Source organism: Trachemys scripta, chromosome 2 (assembly GCF_013100865.1).
Source record: "Trachemys scripta elegans isolate TJP31775 chromosome 2, CAS_Tse_1.0, whole genome shotgun sequence".
In the NCBI taxonomy this organism is placed as follows: Eukaryota; Metazoa; Chordata; order Testudines; family Emydidae; genus Trachemys; species Trachemys scripta.
The window spans coordinates 62,073,472-62,096,492 of NC_048299.1; the positions used below are offsets into that span (position 1 = coordinate 62,073,472).

At 40.1% G+C, this 23,021-nt stretch overlaps 1 protein-coding gene across 2 annotated transcripts in view; it reads right to left on the reverse strand.

The window, feature by feature from the left end:
* Nucleotides 1–5,236: 5,236 nt before the first annotated feature.
* Nucleotides 5,237–23,021, reverse strand: part of CPVL (carboxypeptidase vitellogenic like) — an 86,794-nt gene continuing 69,009 nt past the window's right edge. For both annotated transcript variants that reach the window (XM_034760707.1, XM_034760708.1), the window contains exons 13-14: nt 19,843–20,025; nt 5,237–5,478 (exon numbers count right to left, since the gene is read on the reverse strand). In XM_034760707.1, the coding sequence (XP_034616598.1) occupies nt 5,356–5,478; nt 19,843–20,025 (306 nt within the window). In that variant the 3' untranslated portion in view covers nt 5,237–5,355. The remainder of the gene's footprint in view (nt 5,479–19,842; nt 20,026–23,021) is intronic.

The following is a 23,021-nucleotide window of genomic DNA, read 5'->3' on the forward strand; positions in this document are numbered from 1 at the left end:
AAATCGATCCCCGATAGATTGATTGCTACCCGCCGATCCAGCGAGTAGTGTAGACGTAGCCCAAGGCCTGCTGGTCAGAGCACTCAACTTGACCTCAAACGGTGGTGGCAATAGCATATGAAAAAAGAGTTTCTTAGATAGCCAGTTCCCAAACCAAATAAAGTTTTATAAAATAATGTCAAGAGCTTTCATGATACCTGGACGTAGAAAACAATCCAGTATATCTCATGTCAAGGTAAGAAATGGCTGATGCCCAAAGGAAGGTGCAAGAAACACTGCAGTAGGCAGTGGGATAATCTACTCTCCACATTCTAATGAAGGCCTCATCATACTCTCTAAACCTTGTGTTTTAAGTGTGAAGCACAAAGTTTTATATTTCTATAAAAAAATTTTTTAGCATAAACTGTAACTCTGGATATTCTTGCTCACATAGATGTCCAATCCCTCTGAGTCTTGCTAATTATTTCATTTGAATATAAACTCTGCATCATGCCATCCCTCCTCCAGTAAAGGTCTGGTGAGGGTATGACTTCTGCACCCAGGGATGAACAGTACTCAGTCTTTCTGGCTACTAGACATTTTCCATTGGATTTTCACAACTGTTGCGTTTTACCCAAATATTTCCCTGTGATAAAAATTGCTACTTTCTAGAAATTTAAATTACTCCTAACGCAAAGAAAAAACTGAAAGCTTTCTGCATCACCACTAGCAGTTTACTATAAAACTGCTCTTGTTCAGCTTGCTTAGGTATTTCTATTGGCACACAACAGTGCTGGAGTTTTGCCCAGAGTAGCACAATCTTCTTATCCACTGGAGACAAAATTACCCACTACCTCAGCAATCAGATACTCTGTCTTCTACTAGACTTGAACATATTTTTCATTATTTTTACTACTGCCACACCTCTGAAGCTCTATGATGTTCACACTTTATCATTTCATTTCTCTTGCCAGCACTTCTGTTTCCTCTGAGTTTATGGTTTTCACATGATTCTAGTGTTCTCTTCCAACTCTTCCTTTCAGTTGCTGCCTGCACTGACTACTTGCTTACGTTGTCATGCCAACTCCCAAGCTTAGAATCTCAACTTGAGTGCATGCCTTTTTTCAAGCATAGACTTCAGTTACCAAGGTGCGTGAACAGAATACATGAGCGTGGGCAAACAGCTAAACCAGTATGGGTTTGGCACAAATTTCCAAGTATCCATTTCTGTTTCAGGAGTACTCTTTGTCATTCTTGCCCTAGTCCCTGTTATTCACGCCCACGCCACTGAAAATATATAGATTAGAAGGGGACCAAATGGGAGGGGAGGGAAATCCATACATCTTAGTGGTTAGCCACTGTTTTATTTTCCTCATTTAAGCAAAACTACTAAACGTATCAAGTGACCTAGATAGAACTAACAAGAAATCCATAAGTGACTAGTTTACTCAGTCTCTCTGAAAGTCAGATCTTATTTAATTTGATTTACATTTTATGCGGAGTCATTCAGGATATCTGTGTATCAATTTTCCAAATACCCAAGTGAAAAATTCAAGAAAAGTACAGGAAATTAAAAAGGTGGACTTTTAACTTTTTTATACCCAGGTCACATGTAACAATTGTGCCTTGTTCCTTTTACTGTATTTAACTAAATGGTATGTACTGTAGGTTCTATGAAACAGCCAGTGTCCAAGATAAACAATATTTTGAATAGCTTTAATATAACTGTTAGCCACATTCGCAGATTAGTTCCATAATGGAACTAATGGAATCACCATTTATAAAAAAATGGTTAAAAACTGTTAAGTGGAAGAAACATGGAAATTTCATCTCAGATTCTCTGTAGCTCACTGGCGATTTCTATAGGCGAGCATGCGCTGGATTTCATAGGATCCACCTGCATTAAAGAAATGCAACTGTATTGAACTTTGGTATTTCATGCACAGATCTTTGAAGATGGCTATTCACTTTCATCACAGCATATTTCAAGCATGAAGTTTTAAAGCAATGCATTACAGTTCCAGGTTGAAACAGTGCTTAATAGGGTGACTTATTCTTTTGAGAAAAATACATTAGAGAATAAAATAAGCTGATTCAGCCTTTTCATAGTGGGTTATTAGGAGTTCCCTTTTCCTCTAGTATATCAGACTAGTAGTCCTAGAATCATAGAAGATTAGGGTTGGAAGAGACCTCAGGAGGTCATCTAGTCCAACCCCCTGCTCAAAGCAGAACCAACCCCAACTATATCAACCCAGCCAGGGCTTTGTCAAGCTGGGCCTTAAAAACCTCTATGGATGGAGATTCCACCACCTCCCTAGGTAACCCATTCCAGTGCTTCACCATTCTCCTAGTGAAATAGTTTTTCCTAATATCCAACGTGGACCTCCCCCACTGCAACTTGAAATCATTGCTCCTTGTTCTGTCATCTGCCACCACTGAGTACAGCTGAGCTCCATCCTCTTTGGAACCCCCCTTCAGGTATTTGAAGGCTGCTATCAAATCCCACCCCCCACACACACACACTTCTCTTCTGCAGACTAAACAAGCCCAGTTCCCTCAGCCTCTCCTTGTAAGTCATGTGCCCCAGCCCCTAATAATTTATTTTGCCCGCCACTGGACTCTCTCCAATTTGTCCACATCCTTTCTGTAGTGGGGGGCCCAAAACTGTACACAATATTCCAGATGTGGCCTCACCAGAGCCAAATAGAGGGGAATAATCACTTCCCTTGATCTGCTGGCAATGCTCCTACTAATGCAGCCCAATATGCCATTAGCCTTCTTGGCAACAAGGGCACACTGCTGACTCATACCCAGCTTCTTATCCACTGTAATCCCCAGGTCCTTTTCTGCAGAACTGCTGCTTAGTCAGTCAGTCCCCAGCCTGTAGCGGTGCATGGGATTCTTCTGTCCTAAGTGCAGGACTCTGCACTTGTCCTTGTTGAACCTCATCAGATTTCTTTTGGCCCAATCCTCCAATTTGTCTAGGTCTAGGTCATTCTGGACCCTATCCCTACCCTCCAGCGTATCTACCTCCCCCCTTAGTGTCATCTGCGAACTTGCTGAGGGTGCAATCCATCCCATCATCCAGATCATTAATAAAGATGTTGAACAAAACTGGCCCCAGGACTGACCCCTGGGATACTCTGCTTGGTACCAGCTGCCAACTAGACATCGAGCCGTTGATCACTACCTGTTCAGCCCGGCAATCTAGCCAGCTTTCTATCCGCCTTATAGTCCATTCATCCAATCCATACTTTTTTAACTTGCTGTCAAGAATACTGTGGGAGACCATATCAAAAGCTTGACTTTAGCAAAGCTTTTGACTAGTAGTCTTGCTTTAAAATAACCTGCTCTGAAATACCAGGCTTGAACTTGAAGTCAGCTTAAGTTGGTTTTCATTTCAGATTCAAAAAGACAACAGAACTGAAGATGGCTGGAGGAAAGTTTGAGCCAGTGGATAGCTGTTGTGCATTATAGCTCTAAGGCCTTGGCTACACTGGTGCTGTACAGCGCTGCAACTTGCTGCGCTCAGGGATGTGAAAACGCCCCCCCCCCCCGAGCACAGTGCTGTAAAGTGCCAGTGTAATCAGCGCCTGCAGTGCTGCACGCTCACTTGCAGCGCTGCAAGCTACTCCCCTCGGAGAGGTGGAGTACATACAGCGCTGTGAGAGCTCTCTTGCAGCGCTGGCGGCGCGACTACACTTGCGCTTCACAGCGCTGCCGCGGCAGCGCTGCATCCCAAGTGTAGCCAAGGCCAGAGACACTGATCCTCACAAACTTGCCTGTGAACTACTTCCTAGTAAGCCAGCGTACTCTTGTCTCAGTAGTGAAGCACCTCACTTTTCAACACAATGAAACTTCCTGCTAATTGGAACCAACACCAGGACTCTGTTTCCAGAGACCTTGACCACTTGAACAAAAAACATTCCTGTACTACCAGGTTGGAGGGGTAGAAAATACACACAGGAGGAGAGAAACAAACTGCAAAATGACCAGCAGAGATTGCCTGCGTCCTACATCCAACAAGTAATAGGAAACTGATACAAAAAGGCACAGAGAGATACATAACCAGCCATATCCTTCATGTAAAAGCTAGGATATTTTCACCTTGTTTGCTTCTTATTGTCCTGATATTGCTTTTCATGTAACTTGCACACGATTTGCTACAGGAAAGGTTTTTGACTGGGAGGAGATGTCTTAGATGGGCCATAATCTTAAAAAAATATTGAGACCACGGCTCTGTGAGCCTGCCTTGTTAATGCTGTTCAATCCAAATGGATTTTAGTTAGAAAAGGAAAACTGATTTACTTTGGCCCTGGGGCCTCTGGATCATATGAGTGGAGATAACCAAGAGCCAGGGAATTTAAACTGGACAAAGAACATCTGCAAATGATGTTTTGTTAAAAGATGTTATCCCAAGAAGCTTCAGTGATGGTCTAAGCTTCAGTCTAGGCCGCACGTGCTGCATCCTCAGGGCTCATTCAGAAATCCACTGCTTTTGTTTTCACAAGCAGCAAGGTATGGAGCTTGCTTCTTGTTGGTCTGAGGTAAGGATAAGCTGTTCAGAGTGGTTGTATGGAAACCTTTACTGAACTAATTTCAAATGGTTGATTTAGAAGCTTGGCCAGGCCTTATCTGGCTGCATGTTGTCCCAATTTCTGTATGTTCATGGGCGGTGCGTGACTCCCGCATTTGGTGAGACTGGGCATAAGCGCTGGAAGCTCCCTAGAAGTGTAGGGGGGCACCGGCACCCGGACCGTGACCTCAGCCTCTTTTCTGTGTCAAGGCTTGACCCCGCTCAGCTTCCTCCCCTTGAGGCCTCGCCCATGCTCCACCCCCACTCTGCCCCAGGCCCTGCTCAGCCCCCTTCTCCCACCTGCTCCTCTCTGCCACCTCCCCCAAGGCCTCCCGCATCTGCGCCTCTCCCCCTATTCTCCTGAGGCCTCCCCCACCTGCTGATCATGCCTCTTTGCTCCCTTTCCAAGCCCCTCCCTCATGCCTCTTCTCCCCATCCCCTGAGCCCCCCCCCCCACACCTCTAATAGAATACATTCAAAATCTGGTAATTTCACTACTCAAGGGATTAAGTTGCCTACATTTTTCCAAATTCTAAGGATTTTCCGGGGGGAAGGGGGAGGGGAGGGGAAAGGGAGAGGGAAGCTTACATGACTTCAGAAAGTTAGATCCATGTTGTTCTCTCACAGCATTTTACCAATGGAAAATTTTCAACAAGACAGACCAAGAACAAGGAACATTTATATCCATTTTATTACTCTCATCCTCAATTTCATGATTTTTCCATATGGCAATATTTTCACTATAGTACATTCAAAACATTTCTGAAGCATTTGGCAAGGTAGTACATTTACACTGAATTTTAAGTTTTATTTTTGAATCCACTTGTCTTCCATCCTTCTCCAGAGATAAATCTGTCAATCATGTCCAATGATCTTTCAGGTTGGTCATAAGGTAAAATATGTCCTCCACCTCGAACAATTACCTTCAGGGTGCAAAGAAAGGATAGATTAGTAGTAAATCCTGAGCAACAAAAATCAATTTTGCCAGCAAAAATTAATTAAAACTGGGTTCTCTCATGTACGGAGATCTTAGTGTGCAAGCTGAGTCAGAAGGATGATTCTTTCACTCTAGCCAGTAAAATATAAACACACACATCCAAAGTCAAAGTCATGTGATCTTAGACCAGTTAATAATAGGATCAAATAACTAACTAAGCCTAATCGGTAATCTTTGATATTTAGACAGGCCTATCATGGATACCGTTACATCATGCTTTGATTGGATGCTTTGAGTCTTCAGAGGGAAACTAGCAGCAGCATCACCACCACATTGTCTGTGATTTAAATTGACTAGTCAAGTATTCATTCTACCGGCAAATGTTTAAAAGAACAGCACAAGTCTACATTGTATGATCTAATTTTGGAATCTGAATTTATTAGGAAACTTCAGGTCTTAAAATAATAGGTGCAATATTAGAATAATTCATGTCAACCAAACAGATGATGATAGATTATTTTCACGTTAGTTTCTAGTCCTCTACTTTTTGACTTCTCATTAGACATCTTTCCCCTCTTGTGTATTCCAATTTTTGCTGAAATTCAGACGGGAGCGCATGTGTTACTTTATTCTGAATTGAATTATTCTCATATAACTGAAGTGTGAAACTGTTTATATGATTCTGTTTTTCAAAAGCATCTTACGTTTTAGTGCATTCCCAATTTTCCTGTGTTCAAATTTTAAGACATTACTTTTTCAGTGTATGAAGCTTGTTCCAGTTCATGGAGTATTTCTTCTTGCCCTCAGCCCCTCCCTTATGATATGCTAAAAGTAAACAACTCTTTGACAACATCCTGAAGTTATTCCAAAGAAGATCTTTTACTGGCGCCCACAATCCCAGTCTATAGTAGTCAAACAGAAAGTAGTAATCAGGGTTAAGTCTTGGCCATTATCTGACAAAATGACTTCTGTGCAGACATGAAGCTGGACCGAGGACACCTAAACGAGTTATTTGTATGAGAAAATACAGCCGTTGAATTTAAAACATGTTTGGCAACCGGCAGCTGTTATCTGGACTACATCTCAACAGAATATATAACAGCTAAAAGTCACGGTCTCATATACGTTCCATTGTGCCCTCGACACCTCCACTGCACCACTAGTCTGGCTAGAGTTAAAAGATCTGTCAGTATATCTATTAAGCCCTTCCCTTTCAAGATCATCATCATTTAGGTATAGAAATTTGCAGCATGGCTTCATAGAACCAGGACATATGGTTTGAATAAATATGCATATTAAATGTTGATTAACAATTACATTCATATTCCTTTTATCCCCAAAAGGACCCTAGTGCACTTTAGAAGCCAGTTTATCAACTATACAGGGATCCACCACTGAAATACAGCAACAGCTTAATAGCACTTTGCTACCCTAAAGATCAGCTCAACAAGAAGTGAAGAATACCACCCTCCCCATTTGACAAAAATCCCTTTGTAGTTTCAGACGTAGGCAGAAGATAATGATCCAAATACAATTTTGGCCCATACAGCCCCCTCCTTTCAGGAGAAGAGGCACGTGTCCCTGCTTAATTTGAAAGATCTGACTGGAGCAAAGCACAAGGTGGTCTGGCTTGAAGCTTCTGAATTTCAGTGATTTGCCCATAGTGGTTTCTGAAGCAGCCACTGTGGGTAAGATTTTCAAAAATTGCCTAGTGACTTAGGCTGCTAAGTATCTAAATTACTTTTGAAAACCAGATTAAGGGGCTTTTGAAAGTTTTACATTTACCTCAGACATATACCAACCATTCATTTTTTTTCAATTTTTATAAATTAAACCATAACAGCCCCCCTACAATTTCATAATATACATTAAACACAATAGCTAGTAAAGGCACAGCAACAATTATGAAGCATTAAGTAAGGTTAGCTCAGTGCAAGACTGCACACAGTTGCAGCATAATTAAATGCATCACTAAATACCAAATGTGGACTGAAAGATTCTGCAGCTTTCTACAAAGCAGTGAGGAAAGTTGTCTTTACGATCAGTCACTTTTACTGTTGCACTCTACAAGGAAAGCAGAACCCACTAGGTTAAAAACATATCAAACGTCTCACTTTTAAAGCCTGGAATGATAGCTCATCTTTAATCCAGATTTCTGTCTTAAACAAAGAACTGCAAAATTTTAAATCTCAAAACAAGAGCTGGTTCAGTGAGTAAACAGCTACATCTCCCCTCCCCCCTACTCTGCTTCAAAAGAGATAAACACTGTTGGGGAAAGTAAACCAGCAGAGTTCACAGGCTTCAACTCTGACACTCTTGCAAGGAACAAAAGTAACAGTAGGATGCAGGATCTCTGCTTACATTTACTGTGACCCAAACTTCCTTTTTGACCTTGGTGTTATTAGTAAGGAGGACAGTGGCTGTAGAATGTCACTACACTGTCTGGATGCGGACGTTCAGGAATTCCAGTGAGGCTGACCTCTCAAGCATGAAGGAAGTTACTCTTCAAGTCAGGCTGGACTTGAGTTTGTTTAACCATATTACTAGTACGCATGCAATTTGTTCTTTTTACGTTTGTTAGAAGTAGTGATTTAAAAAAAAATCCTCACTCAATTGTAGTTTTATTCCTCCATTGTACTTGGGTGACTCAATTAACAGATAACCTGAATCATGACATTTTACATCTATACTGCTATCATAGGGTATAACTGCAGCTTGAGTAGACATACCCGAGCTAGCGTGAATCGATTTAGCTTGGATATTGGAGCAGCAAAGCTGAGCAGCACATACTTAATCATGGAGCTAGCCCATGCTGAATTACCCAGGGCTCTGGGTGGGTTTGTATAGTCCATGTTGATGTGTGCACTGCTTTGGCTTCATTACTCACTGCTAGATTAAAACTAGCCTCAGGTACATCTAGTCGAGTTTCAATCACACTATGAAACTGTGTATAGGGATACCTTAAGATCCTTGAGTGAAGAGTGCAATATAGACGCAAACAGTTGCCACCTGCAGTACATATACACCCAACTTAGCACATAAGTACAAGCATTGGTCATCAAATTGTTCAGATTCTCTTTAAATCCAGCTACAACATTTGACCGACAACCTGCCACAGTGAATTCCAAAGGCTGACTCCCTGCTGTGTGAACTGGTGTTCCTTTTCCCTTTATATTCACTTTCCATTAAAAGTGACCCTTTGTTTTTTTATAAATGGGACAATATAAAACAAGAGACTGATCTTCTTCCTATTTACTCCCGACTCCAATACCTTGGTGAAGTCCCCTCTGATGAATCTTTCAGTCGGTCCATATCAGCACCCCACCAGATCTGACAATCTCAGTTACCCTTCTCTGGCTGGACCTTTTCAGTACCTACAGCAAAACCTTGTTCCAGTAACGGTTGGTGCATTTGATTTGTTGGGGGTTACAGACAGACCTCATGGGAGGAACAAGCACTGAGGGCTTAGGATGGGGATTGGGGGTACAAGGAAGGAGCCAACTATTGTACTTTGCTCAGTTAAGGAATGGGTACCGCATCACAGTTCCTGAGGTTAGTGGCTTCCAGAAATCAAGGAATCACTGGCTGAACCTTGTAACTTTTTTGGGGACGTGGGAGAGAGCCATTTCCAAAGTCGTCCTTACAGTCACCACTGGAAGTAATTCCAGGGCTCAGGGAGAGTGAAGTCGGTAGAATTGTTTTGAAAGAAGTTAAAAGGAAATGAGTTACCCTTTGATTTGTTTCCCAGATTTTACCAACATCTGTAGTGACAAAATTAGTATCCTGGTTATTGCTGTGATACAGAAATAAAAACTCTGTCCTCCAGAGACTCCTCTGTTAAAATGCCCCAATTGTTTTTGCTCCATTTTATTCTTTGCTGCTTTCTTTGTTGGCTAGTAGCTAGTTAAATTTAGACAAGTGGTTCTTTGTGGCTTAGTCTAGGATATCAATAAGCATGTACAATTAAGCCAGTGAGGGAAGTACTGCAAAACAGATGTGAACAGCCCTAGACATCATTGGGTGGGTAATCTGTAGGAAGCACCAAGCACAGAAAGCCAAATCTTTTCTTGCTTTTAGATCTCTGGCAAGGCAGCACAGTTGGCTAATAGTTGGTTTTTCAAGAAGCCCTGTGGCTTTTTGGTAATGCTCTGCAGTGTCACAAAGGAGACCAGCTGGATTCCTTATGTGGATTTATTTTTCCCTGGCTGGATTGTACTGCAGAAGCAGCATGCTCTGTGTTATCAGTATCTCAGACAGAACTTATATTGCAGGTGTGGCCAAACTGCAGCTCTTTTATAGTGAAAAAGTCACGGAGTCTCCCCATGTCTTCCCATTCTCTGACTACCAGATGGGGGTGCGGGATGGGGTAGAGCTTGGGGCTACTGCCCTGCAGTGGGGTGATAGGGTTAGGGGCTTCTCCCCTGCAGGAAAGGGATCGTGGGGCTTTAGACCAGTTCTCCCTCCCCACAGGGCAGAAGCCCCGAGACCCCTCCCCATAGGGCAGAAGCTCCTAGCCCCACCACTCCACCGCAGGGCAGAAGCTGCAAGCTTCCCCTACACCCGCCAGTCTGGTAGGCAGAGAATGGGGGAGGATTTGGGGGGCTCCAGGAAATATTTCAAGAGAATTTAAGCCCTGGTGAACCCAATAGTGTGAGAATGAGACTAATAAAAAGAGAAGCTCGCACATGCGCATTACATCAGGAAATTGCATCATTCTGTATTCAGCCATTGTGCTGTGCAGACCTCATGAGTTCGCAATCTCCCTGCATTCCGCAGAATACAGGCTGTATTTACTGTTCACACGTCACATTTGAATAGTTTTAGATTTAAGTAGTGACCCTACGTTAATTTCGTGGATGACAATGACATCTTCAAATGTAAGAAACGCAAGTATGAAGAAGAAAACCAAAGTTTTAAATCAGAACAGGAGGAAGATTTTGCATTCACTGCTAAAGGTGGCAAACCCCTGTGCCTTATCTGCAATGCATTGCTCACTCACTACAAAACGAGCAACTTGAAACATCAATACGAAACGAATCACAATAACTTTTTGTCTAATTACTCTCTCCTGAATCAGAATTAAGGAAAAACAAGTTAACCACATTAAAATTATGCCTAAACAGTAAACAAACACTATTTTCGGCATTCAATAAGGAAGCTGACACAACAACTGAAGCTAGTTATGTTGTGTCATGGAATATCGCTTGTGCTAAACGTTCATACTGTGAGGGAGAATCTGTTAAGAAGAATATTGCAGAAGTGGTTGCAATTTTAGATCCAAGTAACACAAAACTTCAATGACTATTAAAGAAAATTGCTATTTCACGCCACACTACAGAGAGGTTCCTCTCCCATATCAGAGCTGATGTTGCAAGCAAGATGCAAAATGATCTAAAGAATTCTCTAGCATTCAGCCTAGCTGTCAACGAATCCACAGATATACATGATAAACCACAACTAGAAATATTTGTTTGCTGTGTTTCCGCAGATGTAATTGTGAAAGAAGAAATGTTCTCTCTGTTAGTAACTTGCGCGCGCGCTCTCTCTCTCTCTCTCTCTCTCTCTCTCTCTCTCTCAAAAAAAGAGTAGATTTACATCAATAAAGGAAAGGGAATAAGGGATGACATAACCAAAGTCACCATACCTCAAGATCAATGGTATCAAAAGCAGTGTCTATTCTATGGCAGCATTAATGGACACTAGCTATTGATATAAATACCATTTATATTTGAATCTTGCTGCTATTTTCAATTGTGAAAAAAAGAATAAAAAAGTTTAGCAGCCGTGTGTGTGTGAGTGTGTGTGAGTGTGTGAGAGAGAGAGAAAGAAACACACACACACACACACACACACACACACACACACACATAGTCTCCTTAGCTAATTTTAGAACAAGGGAATTCATGGCTGGCCAGTTTGACCCTTCCTCCCAGCAGGGGTCACTGCAGGAGTTCTACACATTACAAGTTCTAAGCACAGTGCATACTATACATGTTACTACATAAACTATTTGTTGTGGCTACACTTGTATTTTATAGATTGGTCATCAGCTGCATTGCTTGCATTCCAGTACGACCAACGTTCCAGTAGCAGATTTCCTGATTATTGAGCCTATGATCCTGGGAATCTGGAGTTTCTAAGGCTATGTCTACACTAGCACTTTTGTCAGTAACACATGTCGCTCACACATCCTGACAGACATAAGTTACACCGAGAGAAGCGCTGGTGTGGACAGTGCTGTGCCAGTGGGAGACGCTCTCCCACCAACACAGCTACTGTCACTTGTTGGGAAGGGAAGAGCTCTCTCCCGTTGCCGTAAAGCGGCTATACTGGAGACCTTACCGCGAAGCAGCTGCAGCAGTACAACTGTGCTGCTGTAAGGTCTCTAGTGTAGACATGGACTAAATAAATTGAGGGTTACCAAGAACTGTATTTGTGATTTAAATCCATCAATATTAAATAGCTAACAAAACCCCTGCATAGGCTTAATCTATTCATAGGACAGTCTATAATGAATTATAGTTGGGTAAATAATATATTTTACACAAATACTGGTTGATTTCTAAAATTAATTCATTTCACCCATGATCATACCGACTTTATCGTCAAAAATATTTTTGAGACAATAGTACCCAGCAGCTCCAATCAAGATTCAGGCCTCATTGTGCTAGGAGCCCTACAAACATAAGACAACGTTCTTCTTGCTTGCAGTCTAAGGTTGAGAGGGAGATACTTTGAAGTATATATTAAAAATGTGCACACTTTTTTGCATTAATTCCGTGAACATTCCAGTAATCCTGCCAACCAGCACAGTTATTTGTGAAAGCAAATTTTGAAGTTAATTTTAGTATTTGCTTGCATGCTCACCCAACGCAGAAACTGCAAAATCCTGTGACCCAACTGACCAACTGCAGCTAGGAAATAGCTAAAATAGAATATTCAGAATCAGTGAAAACTGAAATGAAAGAAAAAATTTGGAAAATAAAAGAGAAAAAGACATTGCGACTTGCTTATACAGCTTCCACAAATAGAAAGTCTAAATTAATTAGTAAAACAAGTTCACTGCAAATTATTCACTCAGCACTAATACTGTTGCACTTCACAGGGTGTTAAGAACAATGTACAATGTTGTGACGCTCAATTTTAGGATAGCCCAAGAAGCCTCAACTATTATTGTCTTTGGTGACAGCACAATACACAACAAAAAGGCAATTTTCTATCCAGCAATATCTGTGCAATCTCTCAGAAAACAGTGGGGTTGCAGGTGGATAAGCAGAATCTGACCCAACAGAAGTGTACTGGATGTTTGACTGGATTTATTTTTATTGATTAGAAGTTTTCCTAAAAAATATGGTCTAGTTCAAACAGAAATTAATTCAGGGAAGTTCTATGGTAGAAAGTCAAACTAGAAGATGACAATACTCTTTTCTAATCTTAAAAATCTGTGAATCTACAGATAGAGCTACAAATCATTTGTCACATTTGATTTTTACATTAAGAGGACAAATACTATTTTGTTTTGATCATATGGGAGTCACTTCTGCTGTGAAATAGATTTCACAGACTGGAACAGGCCACTAGTGATAATTTAAAATTCGGTTAAAAGGGGGAGAGGGGTAGGATTAAGGTGCTTCATTTTTTATTATAGCTCACTGGTTTCTTAATTTAGGAAAGATTTTTCTAGGACTGCTGATTCAATGTATATTGTATTACCTGAACAAAGAATTACATTGCTCAGTTAGGGCCAGTCTAATCTCACTCTGTAATATAGATAACAGAGATTCTCAGTAGTGGATTCATAAAATAAATGTATGCTGTACATTCGAGTTGAAAGAAAAGTTACTGAAAACTAGAGTCTAATCAGTACCAAACATGTATACATCAATGTATCGCGTATGTGCATGGGCACAGATTTAAGAAGAATCATCAAATATTCAAAGGGATTGCACAATGCAGATATTAAATCCAGCCTCTCTGCAGTTTTTTTCCCCATGAAGAGTTGTCCCTGTGCCTGACAGCAGGAACACAGATATGCTCATAACAGATTTTTTTGATTCACTGGCAATTAAAAAAAAAAAAAAAAAAAAAATCAATACATCCATTTTGGGTTGAACAAAACAGTTCATTTCAATTTCAAGTTTAACATTTTTCAACATTTTAAAAATACAACTGAAGGAAATTTCAAAATGAAAAGTCATTTGGAACAGTAAATTGAAATATTTCATTAAAAAAAAGTTGTAAGAAAACATTTTGACTTTTTAGAATTTTGCTTTCTTCCACTGCTCCCAACATGAATAATTAGGCAAAGCAGATGTGAATTTGCAACACATTTCAGTGTTGCTGAACCTACATTTTTTTCCTCAAAAAGAGTTTTGTCCCAAAAAATTTCACCTAGCTCTAATAAGGAACCTAGTTCAGTTGCTCTTCATGGCAGGAAGCAAGTGTTGTCTGCAGTTTAACACTTATAACAAAACCAAGTTTTTCTTCCTGAGAACTAGCTGTCCTTGGTAATAATTATCCCAAATCTACTTAGCAGTTTCTTTCTTCCATCAAAAACAACCTCTCCTTCTTTGCATGTTTACTGATATTGCTTACCACAATACAGCTACAGCAATCTATAAAATCCTCACAAGGACCCCAGATTCAGTAACATGCTTAAGCAAAAGTTTATCGAGTACAATGGGTCGTAAGATTTAAGTACTTTGCTGAATTGAGGCCAAATATTTTTAAGTCATATCAAACAGTCTGTTTCTTTAGTAGAACTCTCACATTTTTAATTATTCTGATTAAATAATTTTTCCTGCAGGACTTGGATAAAATCAAGGGTACTGGCTTGGATTTTATCCAAGTTCTGGCCAATAGACATTTTAACCTGTGAGTAAAAATTACTGACAAATACACTAAGGACTTGTGAATTTTTTTCTAGACAATGGAGATACAGGGCAAGAAGTTGGGACGTAAATTGTCCATCTGGATAATGATGTTCCCTCTGAAGTTGTTACAAATGGTTACACGAGGGCTCTTTTAATTTTTTTTTTTAAATGATGGGACAGATCCTCTGAAATCAAGAGGACCTGATTCCCCCATGTGGAACTCATTTTTGGTTTTTGCTCTTCGGTTTAGTAGATTTAAATCTATTCTTGCTAAGAACAGCTAAATTTAGTGAACTAGAATTTGGAAGGAAATTAGGATTACATTTTCCAGGTATAGTTGTATAATTCCCATAGACTGAAAAAGGGCCTTAGCATGGGTGTTGCTTCTGTGTTAAGCTATTAAAATTTAGATTTTAAAAGCATTGTTACCATTTTATTTTTACATTTACCTATGTCTAGAACCACATCAGCATATGATAAAATTGTAACTATTCCCCATCTCTGCTGTGTCCTCGATTGGGATTTCCATGAGATTCCCATAGTCAGTCTTTAAAATACTATAAAAAAAAGTAGACACTGCAGAGGTGTGTAGACTCATCAAATGTGATCAGATCCATATTCTTACACATATCAGTGGGTTTCAGCACCCAATATGAATGTTAAGGGAAGTTATTTGTTTTGCCCCAAACACCACACCACGATGTGCTGATCTCACATCTTCATTGACTTAAAGCTTTGGTGTTTGGTGAAACCTACATAAGTTTTCTTTGAGATAACTACAAGAGGGAAGCTAATGTATAAAGTCTATTGTCCTTAGATCTTCATCCCCTCCTTTCCTTGTCCAGGACCATACTATAAAAATGCACCAGTTTAACTAGATTAACTAAATCTATTTTAAAATCTAGTTAAACCAGTGCAAACGCCTAGACGTATACACATTTAAGCTAAACTGATTAAGCAACTTGTTTAAATTGGTAAATCTTAAAATTGGTCTCTTTAAATTAGGGGATTCCATTAGTTTAAATCAGATATATTTTTAAAAATATATGTAGTTAGTATAACTGGTGTGTTTTCCTCCCTTCTAATTAATAGAAAGGATTCACACTGGAGTCTAACATACCATAGTTTAAGTTAAGAATCAGAGAGCTTGGCAGAAAATAAGGTTTCATTTTTGGCAGAGACACACGCTTCTGTTTTATGCAACTAATACCAAAGAGAAAGTCCATCATGATTATAGTCCATTTTTTCCATTACCACACACTTGTTATATGTAAGGAGTCTACAGATCCAAGTTCCACAGAGAATGCTTTTGTTACTGCAGAACAATTCTATTTTATAGTTGAGCGGTAAGAGGAGAGGATCTCTGCCAAAGTTTTAAAATCACCTATATAAAATGCAAAGACCTGGATGCAGAGTTAAACACCTCTTACTTATCACAAACACATGTGATTCTCATTTCTTTCACTGCATAGTATGCAATGTTAGACTATCTTTTAATCCTAGATGTATTTGATATTCATGGGAAGAGCAAATCATGTGCTGAAGTTTGCTGAAGGCCTTTGATTTTGGCATAAGCTACCTTTAAGTGCCCTTTTCTCCTTTAATTATGGTCTAAATTACATGAGACTTTCAGTACATTGGCCTTTCTAAAAAAATACTTTATATCACGGAGCCTGGCAAAACACACAGGACTGGGTCAGACGCATATACAAAAAAGAATACAGAAAGGAGAACAGAAGGCATTCTAAAGCCTAACCTACAGAAGTGTACTGTGCCAAATACCATTTGTTCCAGCTAAAACACATCCACACACAAAAGCAATTCAAACAGTTTAAAAATGTGTTAGATGCCATTTGCGGTAGACTAAACTTCAGCAGGGCTAAATACCGTTTCTCTCTGAAGTATTTCAGTGCTAGTGTACATACACACTGGCTGAACAGTTCATCTAGTCCTCCTACTGCTGTCCCACAGTGCATCTGTGGCCTTTCAAAATCTCCCAGAATGCCACTAGTGTTACGTGTGGAACAGTGCTAGCATGAACACAGGGCAAATCTTCAAGTCTCCTTAACACAATTCAACTTGCGTAAGAGTGTGCCTCTCTGGAGTGCCCCCTGCTGGTTATAGGTAGCTCTGCAGTGTCCTACCTTAGCTTCCTCTTCTGCTTAAGGTCTATTAAAAAGCCCACACCATCCAGATACTCAAAACAAACCCCATTTCTGGCAACCAATTTATTAAAACCTGCACAAAGTCTTTCAAATCCTCCAGTCTTCCCACAATTTCAAACTGGGCCCTGTCTTCCTGCTCTCCCAGTGTTTCTTGCCTGGAGTTTAATATTCTCTGCATTCTCCCCAGATCTCCTTCTTGCTCGTGTCTTTACCCCTCTGACTCAGGGCCCTGGAGGAGCCTTCTTACTCCCTGCAATGTCTGTATGCATCTGCCGTCCCACCTGCAACACCTTCTCTCTCCAGGCATGTCTACACTTCAATAAAACACCCACAGTTGGCCCATACCCACAGACTTGGTCTCACAAGGTCATAAAATTACAGGGTAGACATCCAGGCTCAGGTTGAAGCGCAGGCATAAGATCCTCACCTCTAATGGGGTCCCAGAGCCTGAGCCTGGACATCTACACTGTAATTTTATAGCCTCGCCATCTGAGCCCTGCAAGCCAGTCAGCTGACGCAGCCAGACACACGTGTTTTATTACAGTGTAGACATACCCTTCCTTATCTACCACAGGCACAAATGGGTCACCTGACCCAATAATTGATGAGGAGGTGTCAATACCAAGAGAGGGAAAATTGCTTTTGTAGTGAGCCAGCCACTCCGAGTCCCAATTCAAACCCAAATGAATGGTGTTAATTTTGCAAATGAATTGTAGCTCTGCAGTTTCTCTTTGAAGTCTGTTTTTGAAGTTTTTTTTATTGAAGGATGGCTACTTTTAAAATCGGTTATTGAATGTCCAGGGAGACTGAAGTGTTCTCCTACTGGCTTTCGTATGTTACTATGCCTGATGTCTGATTTGTGTCCGTTTATTCTTTTACATAGAGACTGTCTGGTTTGGCCAATCACCATCACTCACTTCTGTTTCCACTGTGGTCTGTTGTTGACAGTAGAGATTGAACTCGTAAGATGCTCTGCATATCTGCCAGTATCCTCCACAGATGGTCATGTCAAACACTTGGAAGTAGTCAATGAAACACAATCAGTGGGTGATTATACTCACTGCATTTTTCAACTATATGACAGATATTTACGATTTGATCACGTGTCTTGTCCGTCTCTGACACCAGCTTGTTGTGGTGGTAGTTCTGCTTCATTAAATCCTGAATTGTGTAGAGTGGCATTTTATTTGCATTCGATATCAGGGAGCTGGTATGATAATTGCTGCACTCTGTTATACCCAGTTGTTTGGCAAGGGCAAAAATATTCCCTTTGTCCAGTGGTCCGGCCAATTTCTAGTCATCCTTATGTCACAGGAAATTTTCCACGAGATCAATACCATGGTCACCAATCACTTTTGGCAATCCTGCTGGTACTTTATGTACCCCTAGTGCTTTCCCAAGCTTCATTTTCATAGCAGCATACCCCATTTTCTCTTACAGGATAGATAGCTCTGGCTCTGCACTCTTTTCTGTAATCCTGTATCATAAATGGCTGTGATGAGGCATGCAGATTATTGTGCTAATCTCTTTCTGCATTTGATATCACCTTCAGTAAGAACTCTGTCTTCATGGTCTTTTTTTATGCTTGGTTGCAGGGAAAACTTTTTTAGTAAGAAGTCTGACCACTGTGAATGTACCTTCTGTATTATGACTCTCTCTATAATTTCAAGTTCCTTGAATTTTACCCTGATGCATTCATTCGTCTTGTCTAGTCTGCTTTTGAATCTGTCTGCTCAATGTCTTGTATTCTCTCCAACATTCTTTAGTCTCCAAGCCACTCTCTTTCACTCTGCATTGCTTTTTTGACAGCTCAGAACACCTTCTCTGTTAACCCTGGTGCAGTCCAACCCTGACTTTTCAAAATGTGTGCTTTGGTAGCTTTGATCATGACAGTTTTCATTTTATTCCAAAGTTCATTCACATTGTTCTCCTCTTTCACTTATGAAAATGACTCAGTCTTGATCTGTACAGAAGTCATGTAGTTTTTGCTGATTTTTGACACGTCCAGATGTTGTGGACCTGCTGAACGTCTTATCTTTTTAAGTTGTAATTTTAGGTTTTAGGGCTTCAGGATAATAGCTGATAACCTAACCTGCAGTCTGAACTTGGGAAAGTGTTTATTCATTGAACACAATCTCCAGTATCCCTGTATCATTACATAGTCCATTTGGTTATTGGTCATGCTGTCAGATGACCTCCACGTAAATATACATCTAAGATGTTGGGTAAGATTGTGTTTGTAATGACCACATGATTAGAGCAGCAGAATTCAACTAAACACCTTTTCCTCTCATTTTGTAAATCCAGACCATTGTTTCCCATTACTTCTTTTGAGTGCTTGCAACTCCAACTTTCAGGTTCAGGTCTCCAATTACGTGGTGTTTTAATGAGTCTTTCTTCAAACTGTTCATAGAACTCAACTGTGGTGGCTTGAGCTGCTTTCACAGAGGCATAAACCTGTATGATCTATTTATTAATTAGGTTTCTTGAAGTGAATCATAATGATTCTATCTCTGATTATATCCAAGTACACACTTTGATCTCTCCTTGGATAAGATACACGCAATCCTGTTTTTTCCTCATAGTCTTGGATCCTGAGTAGTACACCACATACCCACCCATTTCCATGAAACGAACCCTACCATTCCATCACAGCTTTGAGATTCCACATACATCGATCTTATTTATTTCCAATTCGTTGGTCACAAGGACAACCTTCCCTTCACACATACTCCTCACATTCCATGTTCTTACTGTGATGATTCATTTATGAAGGTTCAGATAATTCTTTTCCTTGGTGCAATTATCAGGCACTGTACTTCTCAAAGGATTTGGTGCAGCACCATTATAACTGCAACCACTTCTTTTACTGGCTGGAACTTCCTCCCCCATATAATTTGTTACACCTTCTGGTCTGTGGGGTGGGGTGATCTCACCGTCCAGCGCCACACGTGGATCATGCTAACTTTGTTCTTCCATGATAGTTCCCATTGTAAAAAGTACAGAGGCTGGTTTCCCATTGCCTTCCCACCAGTTTGTGGTTGCCATTGGTTAAACTATGGTTTAACTCTTCTACCTTTCAGTGACATTTCCTCCACCTGGGATGCCACTACCTTCCTAAAATGCTCATTCATCCAAAGCCGTTGGCACTTCCTGAGGCTGTCAATCACAGGTGGTATCATCTATTGCCTTTATAGTAGCAGGCTACTCTACAAGCTGACCTGAAGGAACCTAAATATATAAGGTAATACTCTCATCATAGACAACAACTGCTTATATAGAGTCCATGTCTCAAGAGCTTCCTTTCCTTACCTGATAGAATTCACCAGCTTGGCGTACATAACCAGCCACTTCCTTGTCAAGGGGATGGATCCTCCATATGAGTCTTTCAGCACTTTTGTATTCTTCCACTTTGCTCCATGGCACAGTAGGCAGAAAGCGTTCCGTCAGTGGAGCTGCTACTATGATATCAAGCTGCCCATTATATAACAGAACCTGGAAGAAGACGAAGCAGTCAATATTAAAGAAACCATAAAGCTCACTTAAACAAAATTTAGCTCTGCAGTACTTTAGATTCAGTACATTAAGCCCTGGGTGGCCAAATGAACCTCTGGAGTAGAGTAGTCTAAAATTTCAAAGACACAGACATGACTTAAAGCCATCTTTGCCTCCTACAACTGGAGCCCAGAAAGCTGCCTGTGCTTTCTGGGCTGCGCAGAATTTCAGCCCTGTTCTCTCTCTTTTTCCAGGAGAAGATCAACCACCAACATCAACATTGCAGTATCCATACTATGCCCAAACTGGTGTCAAAAAGACCTGAGAAATCCAGACATTGCAAGATTTGTTTTCGCACAACTGTCTCAAAAGTCTTCCAAGAGTCAATCAAAACTGAAGGCTCAGCTCCTTAAAAAGGCATATTGATAGCATGTTATTTGACTATGAATATTCTGCTATATGTGCATTTTGTATTTTAAATTACTGAAAGCCAATGCAAAAGCTCAATCTATGACTGAAGTTTAGAAAAGTAGGCAGTCCAAGACAGCCAGGAATTAAGATCTCATTTAACATTCTCAAAACTGTAGTTGAATCAGGACTTTAATAAAAATCCTACCAGCCATTATAACTCACTTCTGTGGAAGCAACAGAGCGGTAACAGTGATCAAGAATTACCACATCAGACATTTGTATGATGCACTTAACACCTCTGTTCAAGCAAAAAGGTATCATTTTCACAAGAATAGCAAAAAATGATTTGACTTCATATAATACAAAGTAAGGTACATAAATATAGTGGTATATAAATAAAATCAGGATGAGAACTTAGTTAAAAATATATTTAGTCTAAGATTTAGTGTTTCCTTAAAAATACTGCTTACATAAAAAGTTTGACATATTAATAAATGCCATTAATCCTTTGACACTGGGCCTGAGCATATGCAGAAAGTGAATCATGATGGGAGCACTACTAACCACAAAGCAACAAACTACACCTATAGGTAGGTGTTCAAGCCAGTGGATGGCTTCTGAGACTCTCTGATGGGGCAAAGTTTTTTTGGTGGGGGAGGTTGACACACATATGACAATATCCCAGGTAAACCTTATGGAATTAAATTAAACTTTATTTAATTACATTTAATACCTCTGTGGTCCATTGTATTGAAATGTAAATGTTTTTGTACCATTGTGGGACTTCTTTAGGAGGAGGAAGGATTAATGCAATCTCCGGGAGATAATGTGAACTTAAAAAGACTATGCTGAACAATGATTGATCTTTTGGGAAAATATGTGGAATTCCTAGGAAGTACTGGGGAGAACTGGATTGCAAACCTCCAAATACAAACAACTTTTGAAGCTTTGCTCTGAGGTGGGGGACCATTTGTCTGTTGATCACGGGTTATCAGAGGACAGTTCAATGACCTAATCTGGATTCTCCGGGGACCAACAGACAAGAAAGGACTTTTGAAAAAAATACCCTGAGTTTAAGCTGACTCAGGGCCTTCTTCCTGACCCAGCAAATGGACAGGACCTTTGGTCCATGGAGAGAAATGTTGGAAGGACTTGGCCTACTGACACCTCATAGGACTGTGTGCTAGTTCTAAGCTGAGGCTGTTATGAACTTATGACCATAGAAGAGACCTCCTTTGCGGGGTCTGAAGGACTAACCACCTTCCAGAGCCCATGTTGGAATTGGGGTGACCTCAAGTAAGCTTCTGAGAATGCATGTGGGCTCTTTTATTATTTTTAATGTTTTATCTAGAACACTTTTACCCGAAGAATAAATAAGCTTGCACAGAAAGAGCTGTGTGGTAGCTTATAACTGTTGCAATTCTTCTGTTATTACTCTCTGAAGAGAAGGCAAGAGAAGCCTGCTTAGACACCCTGTGTTTTGTTGGCAATAATACAGTAAAGTCAGGGAACTGTTCAGCCTGGAGTCAGAAGGGAAGGAGATGCGTGTCTCCATCAAAGAAAGGTGATGGCCAAGGGAGCTGGAAGCCTGGAAATAGGTGCCCTTGCCGTACCATACAGGGGAATTAAGGTACAGTTACTCTGAACTGTTACATAGGGGTTCCAGGCTTTTTACTTTCCCACTTGCCAGAGTAAAGAAAATTGGTTGAATCCTCAAATTAAATGTGCACATTACTTTAGGAAAGGTGTATTATCCGCATTTAAAAAAAAAAAAAGTTTCATCACTCCGGAGTAGGGTTTCTTTATAAATCCCATATTTAAGTAGTATTTACATTTTGTATCAATCAGCATCCAACAGCAGTCTGGTAGTGCTCAAACTAACAAAGACCTTTGTATGTCGAGAATATGAACACATTTCCTGTGTGCTATTTATTCCTTGTTACCAAAAATTTTGGTGAAGTTAAAAGCTTTTTTTATATGGCTCATCTAAACTAGTTAAATAAAATAATTGCATTGTTTATATAAAGGAGCTTTGCCTCAAAGACCTTGATTCCTCATGGTCACTGCAAAATCTTCTGCAGCTGTTATATTAAACAGTATGGAAACAATTATATCTGTGTTGTGCTTCCGAGTATAGGCTAGAACACAGAATAGTATTATACAGACAAGATTATGCTTTAAACAACTCTGGTAAATCTTCTATAGAAATTCCACAAAGAATATTTTAACACAGAAGTTACACACAGTCTAAACTAGCATTAACTTGTCCCATTGCTTGTTACTGACAAATCTACTTCTAGGAGAGAAATAAAGTTTATATAGCTTTATCTACATAAAAAAAACAGCAAAATGAACTTTTGTAGTACAAATACCAAGTCTTTAGATTGAGTACAAATCATTACTTAAAATGATTAGAAGAATCACTGAGAAATGCCAAGTTACTCTATATAAAGAAATAAACTTGCGAGAAAGGGAAGACTAATTGCTACTTTTATGTGTAGTCCCTAATATAGTAAGATTGCTTATGATTTTTTCCCCAAGAGAAACACAATCTCTTTCTAATGTTACGGTGGAAACCAGATTAA